The sequence below is a fragment of the Phyllostomus discolor genome, chromosome 7, assembly GCF_004126475.2.
Source record: "Phyllostomus discolor isolate MPI-MPIP mPhyDis1 chromosome 7, mPhyDis1.pri.v3, whole genome shotgun sequence".
NCBI classification, from domain to species: domain Eukaryota; kingdom Metazoa; phylum Chordata; class Mammalia; order Chiroptera; family Phyllostomidae; genus Phyllostomus; species Phyllostomus discolor.
Window position 1 is genome coordinate 91,191,061 of NC_040909.2, and position 17,229 is coordinate 91,208,289.

Below are 17,229 nucleotides of genomic sequence, written 5' to 3' on the forward strand. Positions count from 1 at the left end.
TGGATTGTTTTTATTTCCTTAGGCTCCAAAATCTAACCCCTTAGAAATCTCCTGATGACCCTATCACTTCAAGATGTTTTGAGTTAGTCTGTTTTTTTCCTCAATATATTATCATGACTTTAGTCCATGCAGCCATATTTTCTCTCCTTTATTGAAAAAGTCTAAAATAATTTTTAGCATCTTTTATTTTTTCCCTTACTATCACATCTCTAAAGAGCAGCCAGACTTATCTTTTAAAAACATCAATCAGATTATATCTTCTCCCTGTTTAGTCTGTCCCCTGCCCACCTCTTTGACCTCTTTTCAAACCACTCTGCCTCTGCCCCTTATGCCCAAGACACCATGGTCTCCTGCCTCAAAGTGGCCTTTGCCACAATCTAAAGTAAGCTCCTAGTTGCTCTTGATCATATCAGTCTGGTTTATTTTCTTTATAACATATCCCTTGTCTGATATTTCTTTTTGTTTACTGTCTATCCACTAGAAGCTAAGCAATGTGAGAACAGAAACTTTGTGTTATTCAGCGTTGTAATCCCAACCCCTAGAATAGTACCTAGTGTATAGTAGATATTAGATAAATATTTGTGGAATGAATTAATAAAATGTAATATATTTAAATAGTCTTTATAATATGTGTGAATAATATACTTTGTAAAGTGTAAGTTCAAAGTGAAGGGACATCACACAGTCTTGCTCAGTGTTTAAGGAATGGGAGGTAACACTAGAACTAAGCCTTGGTGTGTATGGGCGGCAGATGAAGAAACAAAGCCTGGAGAGTTTTGGATGCTTAGCCAATTCACAAAGAGTTGGCCCATTCAAGGCCAGAATACCTCCTCCTGACTCTTAACCCAGGGCTCTCTCCAAGTGTCTGGACTACATATAACTTGGATAAATTGACTCAAATAAAATAGGAACTCTCTACAAGCTTCTTAATTCTTCTGAGCCTTTAAATGGAAGTGAGAAATAGATTTTGGTGCATTTATTATTTTTAAACTACTACATCTCATTGATGTACTAACCTGCTTGATATGAGCTCCAGGCAGTCTTGAGATTAGCTAAATTAGGTAGGAAATTTATTTCATTAGGTAAGAAATTTATTAGGTAAGAAATAATTTCATTATTTATGTTTGAAGTTTGAAACCATCTTGTAACTGTTTCTAGTTCCTCTTTATATTCAGTTACATCTTACCTTCAGGATTCTAGAAAGAACCATGGGTAAAAAAGCAAGTTTTGATATGCAGTAAGAAAAATAGTTTGCTTTTGAGGATTTTCTACTCCAGTGAACAGCAGGAAGTGCTAGCTTTTTCTTCTCACAAAATCTCCAGTAAAATGTTTAATCTCAAAAGGCTCCAGCAGTTTACAGAAATATTATAAAAGTTGTGCCAGCTTATTTGAACCAAAGATAAAATCTTGCATTTAATAATTCAGTCAATTGTAAATATTGTAATTGATCATCCTTGTATGGTACTTCTAACAAATAGGGTGTTATCAGAAGGAATAGTGTCAAAAATAAGTAGACTTAGAGTTAAGCTTTGATTTTGTATCTTATTTGTAATATCACTTAGAGTATCCTCTGAGAATACACTTAAAATTTATTTTATTTTTATATTTCCAACTCTAAAAAGAAAGTACTAATGACCTGCCCTAAGTACCAGACCTAGTATAATGCTCTACCAGGGGTATCCAACTCTTTGGTGTCTCTGGGTCCCACTGGAAGAAGAAGAGTTGCGTTGAGCCACACATTAAATATACAAACACTAATGAAAACTGGTGAACAAAAATAGTTTTAAGTACATTTATGATTTTGTGTTGGGCTGCATTCACAGCCATCCTGGGACACATGCGGCCTATGGGCTGCAGATTGGATACCCCTGCAGTGAGTGCCCGATAAATGTGTTGGCGATTATTTGCCTTTGTTATTTTTAAAGTATTAGATAAATTTAATACATAAGACAAATAGAAATATTACACATTTTTTGTTTTATAGAACAAAACTTTATGATATTTTAGAGTAGGACTTCTAAAAGCATTTTCTCAACTTCTCTCATCCTAGTTATATTCCTTATTTTTATATCCAGTGTCCAACAGACAACTAGTGACAAGGTTACTTCTCAGAATTTTTTTGTTGATTTGGTTTCATATCATTTCTCCTCCAAGAAAATTTAAGATAAATTTAGAATTAATATATGTTAGGAGTGTTTCCTGGAACAAAGTAGAATATAAATGTAGATGTTTGTAATTACTGTTGGTTCTTAATTACACTTAGTCTCAGTCCTAACAGGCGGGAAAAAAAGATGTGGAGCTTTGGCCAAGGAGGAGGGCAGCCGGGCACCTTGCCCTTGTGATCTGGTTGGTGTGTTCCAGCCACAGTGATGGCTCTCTCTCTGAACTTCCTGGATGTAATCCTTACTCCTTTGGGTGTCCTGGTTGGCATGAAAGATAGGCACTAAGGATGTAGGGAAAGGCTACAGGGCCGCTCTGAAATGCTAAGTAGAGAGGACCTTAGCAGAAGAGGTAAACCCATGGAGGAGAGTGAGGACAGTGCTAGTCCCTGAAGTTTACAGAAATAGACCTCCTTTCTCTTATATATTCCTGCCTGATGTTACAAATGATCATAATGGGAACCAAATTAGAAAAAAGTATGTGAAGATTATACAACTAGGAATGTAAGAGACGAGAAGTATTGAGGAGCTCTGTGGAGGGAGTGGGATAAGTGAATGAGAAAGGTTAAAGGATGGCTTGGCTTTGCATTTTCATAGACTTGGAATATCTCTTTCTTCTGAAGTTAGGGGATTGCCTTTTTATTTGTTTGGGGTTTTTTTTTTTTTTTTACATTTTTAAAAATTGTTGTTCAAATGCAGTTGTCTCCATTTCCCCCGAGCCACTCCCCATCTCCCCACCCATCCCTGCCTCCCACCTTCAATCCAAACCCCTTTGACTTTGTCCATGTGACCTTTGTACATGTTCTTTGAAGACCCTTCCCCTATTTCTCCCCATTATTCCTTTTTCCCCTTCTCTATGGTTACTGTCAGTTTGTTTTTTATTTCAGTGTCTTCGGTTAGTTTTGGTTGCTTGCTTGTTTTGTTGATTAGGTTCCACTTATAGGTGAGATCATATGGTATTTGTCTTTCACTACCTGGCTTATTCATTTAGCATAATGCTCTCCAGTTCCATCCATACTGTAGTGAGTGAATGGTAGGAGCTCCTTTTTTCTTACTGCTGCATAGTACTCCATGGTGTAAATGTACCATTGGTTTTTGATCCATTCACTTACTGATGTACATTTATCCATTTATGATAAAAACACTCAGCAAAGTGGGAGTAGAGGGAGAATACTCAACATAATAAAGGTTATATATGAGAAACCTATAGGCAACATTATACTCAATGAGCAAAAACTAAGAGCTTTCCCACTATGGTCAGGAACAAGACAAGGGTGTTTGCTTTCACCATGTCTATTCAATATAGTATTGGAAGTTCTAGCCATGGCTATAAGACAAGAAACAGAAATAAAAGCCATCCAAATTGGAAAGGAGGAAGTAAAACTGCCATTGTTTGCATATGACATGATAGTGTACATAGAAAACCCTATAGACTCCACCAAAAATCTACTCAACTTAATAAGTAAATTTGGCAAAGCACCAGGATACAAAGTCAATATTCAGAAATTGAAGGAATTTTTGTATACCAACTATGAAATATCAGAAACAGAAATCAGGAAAAAAATCCCATTTGCTATAGTAACACGAAAAATAAACTGCCTAAGAATAAATCTAACCAAGGAGGTAAAAGACCTCCTCAAAAATTTATATGAAACTATAAACAACCCCAAATAAGTGTAGCAATTATGAGAAAGAAGAACAAAGTTGGAAGGATCACAATACCTGATATCAAATTATGTTACAAGGCCACTGTACTCAAAACAACCTGGTACTAGAATAAGAAAACATAGAATCAGTGGAACAGGATAGAGAGCCCTAAATAAACCCAAGTCTCTATGGTCAATTAATATTTGACAAAGGGAGCAGAAGCATAAAGTGCAATAAAAATAGCTTCTTCAACAAATTGTGTTGGGAGATCTGGACACAGGTTTTGCCTTTTGTTTATGAACCTCTTGACTAATGTAGGGAGTACAGAGTAGAGTTCAGAAGAGAGGTAGCAGGAGAAGCTCCTGCAGACTGGCCTAGTGTGGGGAGAGGCAAAGAAGGCCTTTCTTTGTCATCCAAAATTGTCCAGGTCATTCTACCAAAGACTCAGGGATTTAGAATTAACTGTTCTTTCTGATAAAAAAGGAACTGAGCATTTGGCTAAATTTTCCTTGTACTGTCTCTAGGAATGAGGAACCACAAGCAATCCCAAGTAACAGTTAAGGATTCTGATTTCATTTCTATGATTAATTTTGATACTACTACTATTACTACCACCACCAACAAACTTCTATTGAGCACTCAAAGTATAGATCATCACTTCTAATCCTTTACCACAGCAAAGTACATCATATTATCCCAAATGAAGATATGGAAGTTGGTTTTTGAATTGATGATAAGCAATTTTTAATATTACAAAACTATCACATGGATTTAAAAAAGTGGGGTCTGACACATAAGCATACACATCACCCTCTTACTGTCAACTGGGAAAATCAGATATTCTAAAATGTATCTCTTTTACAGTATTCCTGGTTATATTGCAACCCATATTTCAGATGGCTCTGTTTTAGGAAGTAATCTCCTATTTGTCTTTCCTGTAACAGGTTTTCAATCTCATTTTATTACATAAAGCACTTTTGCTCTAAAACATTCCATCTTCAACTTGGTGAGAAAAGTATGATGCCAATTGGGCAAACAAGGACCTGAAGATCACAGGTCATCATGTAAAATTTTTACCCAAAGTCATACCGCTAGTAAGTAGCAGGACCAGGACATAAATCAAGTTCTTTTGATCCAAGCCCAGATTTGTTCCATTTGCCCTTAATTTAGTCCTGCCTTTAGCTGCTATATGCATTGTGGTCTGCCAGGAATTTTGAACTCCTTTATTACTTTAATAATTGAATATTTTATAAAAATAATAATAAATAAACACAACTAAAGATCAATAAATATATCTCTCTATATCTACATTGCTCTACTTAATTATTGAGTTATCTACTTTATATCCCAAGATTTTTCAACCTTAACACTGTTGACATTTGGAGCTGGATAATTTTTTGTTGGGGGGAGGTATGTACTGTGCATTGTAGAATATTTAGCAACATCCCTGTTCTCTGCCCACCAGATATCAATAGCACCCTTCTCCCCTTCCCCAATTGTGACTACAAAAAATGTCTCTAGATAGTGACATATGTTTCCTGGGACAGGAGGGCAAAAATCTCATTCAGTTGTGAACCACTGCAATAGCTCTTGGTTTTCCTCACCCAAGGATTTTGTTTTTGTTTTGTTTTGTTCTTGAGAGAGAGAGAGAGAGAGAGAGAGAGAGAGAGATGTTGATGTGAGAGAAGAACAGTGATTGGTTGCTTGCTTCCATACATACTCTGACTGGGGATCAAACTCACAACCTAGATATGTGCCCTGACCAGATATTGAACCTTCAAACTTTTGGTGCATGGGATGATGCTCCATCTGAGCCACATGACCATGGTGAGAACCACTGCTGTTACTCTTAATTACTGAAACAAACACATCAATTCACTTACATTTATAATTTTTAAAAAAGTTTTTGAGGCATCATGACTTTGAACATAAATGGAACTCATTTAGAGCCAACACCCCAAAGGTTTTCTAGTGGAGTAAGTAGGATTTTGCTGTTTCAGAAAAAAGATTAAGACTTTCTCATCAGTGGGTACTTTTAAGGATAAAGGAATGGTGGTACCTCATAAGCCAGAGGCTTCTTGCCAATTTACATAGGGAGGGAGTTTAGTGTAGAGGACAAACCTTTTGGAGTTTTACATAGAATGACCTTGTAAAAATTGTATACTTCACAGGGAAGGCTTTAAGTCTAGACTCTAGAAGACTTCCATTCACACGTTTAAAACCTTGTTTATCTGAATCATCTACTAGATTCCATCTGAAATTATTCTTAGTATACCCTAATCTTTGCATTATACCAAATCCCCATAGAACTTAGTCTGTATTAACATGTTTATTGATATGCTTCTGTAATAGAGTCTTGTGTACTTAAAATATTTTGGGTCTACACTTCACAGATAATCTATAAAATCTCCTCGATGGTAGAGATAATTTCTTTTTGTTAAACTCCCAACCATGCCCAGTGCAGTGCAGTGAACGTTCACTGTAGAAATTGTCAGTACAAGGAGACCAACGGTCTGTGTGCCATGTCTTGGGGTCATCTGAATGCAAGTGCTTACGGGAGCTAAAAACTTCCCAGCACCCTTGATTGATTCTTTTTGTCTAGGGATTCAGTTTGCTTGCTCTTTTGAGGAGTATGCCCCTCTATATAGCTTAGGGAGAAACTTACCTCTTTTTGTCTTAAATAAAGCAAAGCAATACATGTCAAAATAGATTTCAGGGAGGGAAATAAAAAGATTAAATACCTTCTCTCTCTCTGCTGAAAGTTTGACAAGCTATAATACATAAGTCACTTTCCTTTTCTTCATCTACCACTTCTGTTTCTTCAGTTGCCACATAAGCAACCCAGGCTTAGAGTTTCAGGAGCACTGAGGCCACTGAAATTTCCAAACTTCAGGCTGAGGGCTAAAAACAATTATACTTTAGCATTGTGTCTGATTTGAATTTAAAAGCATATGAATGTGTGTGACTTGTCTCTAACTCTTAGTATTTTTGAATTTTCCATTTAATTTCTATAAAAATAAGGCATGATATAGTCCAGAGAGATGAATATTTCCAAATTTGGTAGAATATATTATATTAATCTGTTATATTTGGGAATGTATTTATATATAAATTTGCTAAAGGTATATATGAATTATTTATGCAGTTTATGTAAAGGTTTGTACATTTTCATCTAATCTGTACAACAACCACCAGAGATAGTCATTATGTTTATTTTAATGATGAAAAAACTTATACTCAAAGTGGTTATATAAGTTCTTCATGGTCAAAAAGCTGTAAAATAAAAATTCTAGATTTTGGCCCTAGTTTTTCTGACTTCATAGCCAATGTTTTGTTCATGGCCTTTTGCTTGGATCAAGTAAGGACACCACCAGGCATTAGTGAAGTGCTGTATTGATTTAGTTTAATTACCTGTGTTAACCAATAGCCATTTCACTTAATTAAATATTCATTCAATGAACAGCCTAAGGACTTCCTTGTGAAAGCCTGTGGAAGTATCAAGATGAGCAGGACATCTCACTTCCACCAAGTCAGTCAAATATTAGGTGTTAAGTCATCGTCATAAGTGAGTAGCTTGCCATGGATCACAACATGAAGTGCTCTGACTCAGGTCAGGGTCTCACAAAAGGCTTCTTAGAAGAGATTGTGTCTGAGCTAAGTAATGAAGGATATGCTGATTCAACATGGTCACGAGTCAGATGAAAGTTGGTCGAGGCAGAGATACAAGTGTGTGTGAAAACTCTCAGGGGAACAAGAATATGGCTAGGTTGTGGAATGCTGCTGTATGTCTGCTTTGGTGATGAATATCGACACAAAAATCTCTTTTGGAGTATCTCTTATAAGTTCCTTGCTTAGCAATTGCCATGGGTGAAATTAAGTGGTTTGAATCAAACAGGTCATTTCAAATCTTGAGGCCTCAATTTTATCTATAAAATTATAAGAATTTAGAAATTCTATTTGGTGATGATTAATAGAGATAATTAAAATAAATCACTTAGCATAATACCTGGAAACTAATAATTGCCTAATAAGCAACAGCCACTACTACTACTACTAGTGATAATCATAATAACAACTTACCACCAGAGTGTGCAAGTACATTTTAGGAATCCTTGGGCTGTATTTTGAATTCTGAGTTATATGAAAAAATATTGGAAATTAAATAATTTGGATATTGCCTCCTCTAATCTCAGGTGACTATGCAGCATATGAAGAGCAAGAAGACCCTAGATTTTGCAGCAAATGCGTGGTTATCTCGAATTCAAGCTGATGGGGATGTTGTTTGTGAGCTTCCAGTCATAAAAGGAGGGCAAGCTATTTTTCCATGTGTGTTATTAATCCTCAGTAGCATATGTTGCATATACAAATTGGTTTATAGTTGGTTAAATTTACTTCTGAACTATTTAGTCTATTTCTAAGACAGTTGTTTTACCCATTGAGAAATGACTTTTTTAGCATCACAGCTTGAGTCACTGGTTTAAATCTGAGATTAAACAAAATCACACAATGGTTCTTATTGTCCAGCTAAAGCCACAGGTGCTGAGCCTATGAAAAAGAAAAATGTCATGTCTGTGCTTCATCTGGCTTTGCCTGGGTCCAATGGCCACCTCATGTCATTACCTCCCTTGTGATATATTTCCTCATCAAACCATACATAATTTTAAACTTTAAGCATCATATGCAATAACATTGTCACCATTGCTGCTAAAATGCTAAACATGAAATGTTTTCTTGTGTCATATATGAAGACAGCTTTTAAGTAAAAAGCTTCTATTTCCCTTTCTGAAAAAAGGTATAAGCCCTCTAAGCATTTGTTAATGGTGTAAAAATGCCTATTTAAAGTTAAAATTAATAATTGAAAGATCAAAAATCTCTCAATAGATACAGAAAGTCCAGGGTAAAGGAACTCTCATGTGGTAGTTTTTACTGTAGCCTGACCCATGGATCTGGGTTCTGTTGATATGAATTCCCGTGTAATGAATTTCCTCTTGTTTCTCTCCCCTTTGCTTTGCCAGTAGTGAGATACCACATTGATGTCCACACTGGGCAATTGAAGCAAGCAGATGCAGAGTCTGAGGTTTACCTCTGTCTCTATGGGGAAAGGGGTGACTCTGGTCTTAGACTGCTGTACAAATCCAACCTGCCAGTAAAATTTCAAAGAGGACAGGTGAGTCTGCACAAACAACTTTCCATGTTCTTAGCAATCTCCTACATATAATTATATATCATTGAAATTGGATGATATTTGAAACCCTTCAAGTTTTCATTTTAGGACATCTTTAACAAAGTCTTATGACCTGACTTCCTAATGTGCTTTATTTTAGAAGTTGTTCTTGAAAGAAAAATGGAACAAACTATACTATCTATGAATAGCAGTACAAAGAAAAAGACACTAAAAATTGGTGTTCATGTAAGAAAAAGAAAAAAATGAGTTGAGGTGGTATCAGGCAAAAATATATATGAATATGCTCTATTGATACTGAAAGGTACAGAGCATTGATATAAAAGCTGAGGTCATAGAAGGGCCTTTGTAGTATATTTCACATAATAACAAAATAGCCTTTTTAAAAAACATCTCACATGGAGCCAGCTATATCACTTTCACACTTTCAGGTCCTATATTACTTCTTTTGTCGTGTGTGTGTGTGTGTGTGTGTGTGTGTGTGTGTGTGAATCTTTCTATATCAGATGTCTGAGGAGTTATGGTGAGATATATAATCAATCCAGTTCATTTTTAATATATTTTGTTGTAATTTTGCCTAATATAGAAAGTGCTATTTAAGAGTCTGAAATTAAGAGAAGCAATTATGTAACTGAAGAATATATTTTTAAAAATGAAGCTTCCCAAACAAGTTTTAAATTGCTATTTCTCACACTTTTTTGTAGTTGTAGTTCATGGAGTATTTTGAAACATCAGAGATTTTAAAGCTCACCTAAGCTTTTACTTGTTACAGTACATCATACAGAAGCTTTCATCAGAAGGAATATGAAAGCTAGAGCTGGCATGGATGAGAAAAAAACAAAATTATGCCTATTTTTGCTGTTACAAATTAATTATTAATTTTGAGCAGAAACACAATTTTAGATATCATGATATCATTATTACTATTACACCAAGTGATCAGCAAAGTTATCCACTGAAGAATCTTCCTAGCTTTTTATCAGTCCCAGACTCTTTCACCTACCACTCTGTGATCAACGGTGACATCTCTGTCTCTCCAGGCTGCCTGCTAGTTGGTCACCAGCATGCAGCATTGTTTGAAGTTACATGCTCAGATCTGACAAATCATCTTCTCAATTAACCTTCTTTAGTTCCATTGTGCACAGCATTTTCCATAAAGTGCCGAGGGTATGTTATAGATTGAAATTAAAATTGCACTCAGTGTATAAATAAGAGTAAAATTGTAGGTTTGGTGACATGATTTAAGGTTTGGAATCAGAGATATAACAGTGTTTTTCTTCCCAGGTTCATTACATAGAGTTCACATTTTTCTGTTGTTTTCCTCAATGCATAGGATGTAATGGGAATGCTGAATGACTGCGAGAATTTTGCAGTTGATAAACTGTGGCAACAATCTACATTTATCACCAGAATGATTTCACAACAGCCACAACTCACTTCTCATTAGCCACTGATTGAGTCGGTTGTTGTCCTTTTCTCCACTGAATGTCCAGTGGTGTAATCAAAAGGCAGCAACATACATAATAGGCCTAGTTTAAATTTTATCTCCAAAACTAGTTTCTTAAGAAACAAGAAGAAACCAGAAAGCTGATTCAGGAAATCTTCCTGGAACTTGAGGTATTGTAGTTTGGTTTTGCTCTGAGGCAGACTATAAGACAAAGACTGGGGTATAGTAATTTATTTGGGAGATGATCCCAGTAAGTGCCTTTGAAGTGAAGAGTGGGGAAAGTGAGGCAGGAAAGGAAGAAAAGCCAATATAAGCACATAAATGAGTTGGTCATTACTGGAACTTTTTTTTGCTACAGACCTTCAGAGAAATCCTGCAGAACACCTGTCAAAATTGTCTCACCATGGAAGTACTCAGGCAAAGGGGCAGAGAAACATAGGGGATTGAGAAGGAAAGTTGTCAGCATGCCTAAACTATCTAGCAAAGCAGCAGATGAACCCAGAAGTTGACTGAGATTAGATGTCAGGGAGTGGGTACCAATGGTATCTGCTACAACAGGTGATGCATATCATGAAATGGCCCTTTAAAGACAGAGAAAATGTACAATCATAATCTGATTCACAGAAATATCATGGGGCTAGTAATGGTTTTGGTTTGGCTTAAACAAGAGATTTCCATAAAAAACAGGAAACTGACAGTTGACACCAGATAGTATATCTTGAAATACCAAATTGAAATTTCAACTGGTAACAATGTTGTCAAAATAAGCAATCCTGAATTTCCATTTGACTACAAAGTAGGGTAACAGTGGATAATAGTCAACTGGCATTTCTGGGAATGTCTCAAACTTAATTAAATCCATGACTATTTTCTCAGATCATTTTAGGGTAGTCACTGCCAACAACAATCTATCAGGAAGTAATGTATGGACTTCTTTTTATTCTAACCAGTATAGTATTTACTTTAGACCCTACATCTCTTTGAAAATGTTGGTGAATTTTTGACATGAGTAAGTGAATCTCTTCAGAAATTAAGATTTCAGGATGCTTTTTCACAACAAACCCAAAGATGTGCTCTGTATTATTTATGGAGAAAAGTATAGGAGACAATTGTTGGAGAATGGGAGGAAAAAACAGAGGGAGGGGAAAAGGAGGAAATTTGTTCCTCCATGCCTCAAAGTATATCAGCATTCATGGAAATGAAACATGCTGCCTATTAGGCCACATGGTTGTCAACATGACAACCTAATCAACTGTGTCACAGGGCAGGAATTCAAGCAAGAGAAAAATCATGAACAGAAAGTCTTTGTCTTAGTGTTTACTTACTCGTTACTGTGGATTCTACTACACATGGAGAAAATAAAACTGCAAGAGAGAAAAAAAGCACAGCCAGAAATATATTTTTAATAGGTAAAAAGTAACGTCCTTATTTTTCTTTCCTTATTACTCCTTTCAATGCGAACGATGGTAACATTATCTCTTTTATGGTACTGTGCTGCTTCTGGCAGTCCTTGGGCTGATATTACCTGCATTTGTTATGTGCTGGACTCAAGTCACCTCTGTGGGTTTTTCTGTCTCCTGCACCAGACTGATACATTTCAAGTAGAAGCAGTGTCTCTTGGCAAACTGAAGAAGGTGCTGTTGCGCTGTGAGGCCAGTGACAAGTCACAGTACTGGTATTGTGAAAAGGTCATCATCCGAGAACCTGGCACTACATCTGAGTCCATCTTCACCTGTGAAAGGTAGTGCTAATTTCCATGGTACTTCAAGAGTGTGTTGTCATGTGGATAATGCTGTGTGCATGTGAGTGTGTGTGTGTGTGTGTATGTGTTTTAAGTGTGTGGATTTGTTATTTACTCAGTATTCTACAGCATGTATCACTCATTGTTTGTTCTAGTAAATAATTTATTGTTAAGTATTACAAGTAAAAATTATCTTGTAATTTTTTAGTATTACAATAAGCTCTATGTCACAAAAGGACCAAGAGATTAATACTGAAAATTATCACATGCATCGTGAGAATATTTGTTTAAATGTTGGTGGTTTCTTTACATTACTAAAATTGTAGTGATATAACACTTTCATAAGGGAATTTAGCAAGGAAACTTTAGAGGCAGCTCTCGGAACAGAATCTAAGAAAGACAAAAGACATTGATTAAAATCTAGATCATTTGGGCTTTCCCTTGAGCCCCATAATGAAAAGTCCAGGAAGGAACTCCCTCCACTTCTGACTTGGCCCTTCTGACTTTAGGCTTAAGATTTGCTCTCTAGATTCTTGTTGAGTCTGTCAAGAAAACTCCTAGCTTGCTAGCTAGGCACTGATGTTTATTGTCACTTGGTCTCTCAGTCACGGGGAAAAAGATGGGCCTCAGATGCATGAATGCAATTCAGTAAGAGTAGGTTTCCACATGAAAACCCAATCTGTTGTGGATATGGAGTGAGAAATCTTGGGTAATTTTGTGACATTTTGAATCTTTAGTGTTGGGGACTGTCTTACAGCCTTTTTTTGCAAATAAATAATCATCATGAAATGAAGAAAAAAGAATAGGCATAAATAGGGGCATGGAAATTCAAGGGTATAAATTCAGAGATGCAAAAACAATTGCAACTTAAATTACTAAGAAAAAGTAGAGCAAAAAAATGAGTCAATTCAACTAAAAATACTAAATATATCCACTGAAAGCTACAGACACCAAAGATGATTGAAGGAGACAGTGGCTGAAAAGAAGCAATGAGGACAGCAGTAGACTCTCCCCTATTTTTGCCTTTTTAGTCATTGCATTCAGTCAGTTCCTTTTTCAAAGTGCTGTTTAATTCATCCCTACTTTTTTGTTATCACCTTCTCTGTCTGAACAAATGTTCTTGTTCTGTTAATCCCAGACTGTTGCAATCACTTTCTGGTTGTCTTGATCCTTACTTTCCCAGTGTGCCCTGCTCACCACTTCCAAGCTAATCATCTATGTGATACCTACTAGCATCATTCTGACTTTAGCTTATCTGTCTTTTTTGTTGTTTTTTGTTCTATTTTAATTTTATTTTATTTTGTTTTCCCTAATTTTTTTCTGAAAAATGTGAGGGAAAATATTGTTTCTAAAGTAGTATGTAAATTTCATTACCCCATCTCCATTCAAAAGTCTTCATTAGTTTCCACTGCTTACAAAAAAATACCCCCCAAAATACAAAATTTCATGATCCTTCCATTAAAGTCTTTATTCCATCTGACTCCATTCCCTTCCTCCAGTTTGTTTTAAAATTGTCCTTTGGCAAGATCTTAGTGGAATTAAACCACTTACTATTACCTGAACAAGTTTTGTTTGTTTTGCTTCTGTCCCTTGCAATGTGATACTTTCCACTCAGAAATGCTTTTCCTTACTCTTACTCTCCCTGTAATGATCCTGACAATCCTCTAAATTTCCATTCAAATTCTGCTGTTCTAAGCTAACTGGCCCAGTGAGAAACAATTCCTCTTTTCTCCCAGTGCATACTCAGAACTTAGCATAACAGACACCCCATCTGCTAAGTGACAAGTAGAGCTGAAGAGATTGAACCTCAATTCCCAGCCAGCTCCCACAAAACAGCACAGGAGCATTTTAGGAGCTGAGGGGCACCTGTATTTTATTCTCCACATTGGAAGAGCTATGGAGTGACTCATCTAGGGTTTTCTTCTTAGGTTCTTATGTTTTGATGTACTTTGTCACATAAATTCAGTTGATTTCTTTTAGATGTGGAAACTCATTGGGGATAATTTAGATTTATTTATCCCTCTGCATATGCCTGCAGGTATATACTACATCCTGGGTGCTGCCTTCACCACCATTGCCCTACTGCCTCACATATCACCTCCTGCATCATTTTAGTTTGTCTCTATTCTGCCGTATGATCTGGTCTGGAAGGAAAAGATATAAGCGGTAGCTTAATTTCAGTTTCAATGGATTGTAGCTGAAAAATTTTTAATTACAAAAGATTTAAACAACCAAAACTAATTTAATAGATATACACTATTAATTGTATTGGGGCCTGGAGAAATGGTAGCCTTCGTTTATTCACACAATACCAGTTGAAGAAACTAAGTTGCAAAAACCCTTTCTTCCTCTCTATAGATACAGAGATGAGGCAAATCCTGCTCCCTCAATTTTTAAAGTAACATTAAGTGTAGTGGCACCAGGAATAGAACTCAGATCCAGTGGGTTCTTTTCTACAACTGAAAAAGACTACTCTAAAGCCTTTCACAATCACAACCTTCTGTGCCATCACAACCTTCTTTCTGCATATGAAAGGTCAAGGACACGTATTGTAAGGCAGGTGCCAGTCTAGAAGGCTGCTGTAAAGGAAAGGAGACCTGCAGCTGCACTCAAAAGCTGGGCAGACCTCTTTCTGGACTGCCTAGTCTCCTCTCAGCCCTGGTTCAGGAACCAGCCAAGGTGGGTGCCAGGCACACTCATTATGGGTAACCAGCTCTGGGGTGCAGTCTGCAGCAGTGCTGGGGTTTATACATCACAGAGGGGAAAAGGAAAGAAAATCTCAGTCATGCTCCTTGATGCTTCCTCGCGGTTCAATAATTTAGACTGCAGCTGAATTAAGGCAGAGAGAAAGACCTCCGACCACTGAGTGTTTGTTTCTTTCTTTTTTCAGTTAAAGGGGAAAGAAATTCTCAGCTGAAATACAAAGCACAACTACAGGAAGAAAGCGCTTTTGTGCATCACAGGTGCTTCTTACGAGGATTCACCTCTCTTTTCTTCCCCCCTCTTTCATTGAATACCCACATTTTCATGGTTTTATTTTCTTTCTGTACCTGAAGAGTTTATTTTTCTGCCTTTTGTATGTTTAGTACTGATAGAGCATACATCACTGAATTTCTACCATTTGCACATGTAGTTTGAATGTGTGACCTTTGGACCAAGCAAAGTTTGTACTTGAATCAGGCAAACCTTGTATTACAAATTGAAATAAATATTCTTTATTATCTGTATTAGTTTCCTATGGCTGTTCTAACAAAATACTACAGACTTGGTGGCTTAAAAAAACAGAAATGTATTCTCTCACAGTTTTGGAGGCCAACAGTCTGAAATCTAGGTATCAGCAGGGCCATGTTCCCTCTGAACTCTGGGACATAATCTTCCCTGGATCCTTCCAGGCTCCTGATGGTTGGGTGCTTGCCTACAATCCCTGGTGCCCCCTGGTTTGCAGCTGCATTGCTTCCATCTCTGCCTTTGTTGCCACGTGGCTGCTTTTCCTTATGTATGTATTACTCTGTCATTTGTCCTCTTCGGACCATTAGACCAAAGCTCATGCCACTACAGTATGACCTCATCTTAATTACATTGGCAAAGCACCTGTTTCCAAATAAAGTTATCTTCTGAGGCTCTGAAATGACATGAATTTGGGGGGACACTGTTTAATCCACTATTTGAGCGGATCCTACAGGGCACTCTCCATTGCAAGGTTTATTAACATTAAATTAGAGATCTCTAGACTTTTCTGTATGTCACCAGACTTGTACTATTGTTATTATACACGTGTGTGTGTATAGACCTTTAGCAACAAAATAATTAAAAAGAAGTTAGTATCTAATTTTTAATACAAACTGTCATTTATGAATATATTTGTTAACCTACTTGACCTAGGAGGGTTTAGATTTGCAGAGGTTATAGTCAAGTTCCTCAGCCCGAGGATGGGGAACCTCTCAGTGAGGCCTTCCATTACTCCTGACTGGGTTGGACAGTCACAGTGGTGTGAGCTCATGGGAGTGGGTTATTGGAAATAAAGGCCTCTTAGAGAAATTCTAAATAGAAACAGATTCATGGATGCAGGAATTGAAAAGTGAAATACAACAAATGATATTTTTAAAAGCTGTCTAACTTGTCAAGCAGAACAGCATGAACAGCTTTGTCCCCTCAGAGCTAAATCATGGTCAGATAGCCAGAGTAACCCTGAGGCCTGTTACCTTAAGGAATAAGGACAAGATGCTGCACAGTGTTCCTTAGAGCCAACATTGCAGAGAATGCTTTTAAAGTGTCCCAGCCTCGTTTTTATTCAGGATTCTTTAGATTTTTTTTTAGAAAGGTTGAGATCATTTCCTTTGTGTAAAAATGGAAGAAAAGAAGACTTATAAAGGTCTATTCTATGGATAGAATAGAATATCAAAAAGTCCTGGATATTTTTCATAAGTGGAATGCTCCTTCATTCTAGGTCCACTGTTCACCCTTTTATAATCCTCAACATCATCCTGCTAATAGTTCAAAAAAGGATCTGTTCCTCCATTAAAATAATCGCTAGCCCTGTAGGCATGTGAGACAGGCATTTGAGCAGAGGAGGGTAAGAAGGCCTTCCTCACACCCTTGGGAATGCACTCTATGGAAATCATTGCAGCTAAAGCCAGGCTGAGCACACACTGGGGCCACAGTTGACCAGCAGTCTAGCTGACAAGGGTCTCCTCTGCCCCTGGTCAGCCTCCTGTGCAGTCCTTAGCTGGTACTTTTCCATCTGGATTCACCCAACTCCTGACTCTCCCTTGGTGCTTGGAGTCTAGTAGCTCTCACTGGTGTATTTACTAGGAAATTAAAAAAGTGTCACCTCTGCCAGGAAGTCTTTCCTGAAGCCTCACTTTGAGGAAACTCTCACATCCCTGTATACCTTTTCCAAAGCACAGATGTTAACTCAGCACTTACTATATTCAGTTACTTTCCATGTTTACATCTATGCTACCTCTCCCAACTTTCACAAGACTTTCCTCAAGGCCAGGCTGGTATTTTATATCTTTACTTTCAGTCCCTACCCATGGTTCCTGGGATGAAG

At 37.0% G+C, this 17,229-nt stretch overlaps 1 protein-coding gene across 1 annotated transcript in view; it reads left to right on the forward strand.

The window, feature by feature from the left end:
• RP1 (RP1 axonemal microtubule associated) overlaps nt 1–17,229 on the forward strand; it is a 310,652-nt gene that overhangs the window by 176,430 nt on the left and 116,993 nt on the right. The window contains 3 exon segments of the mRNA XM_036031115.1: nt 8,000–8,132; nt 8,822–8,973; nt 12,022–12,176. Coding sequence (XP_035887008.1) covers nt 8,000–8,132; nt 8,822–8,973; nt 12,022–12,176 — 440 coding nt within the window.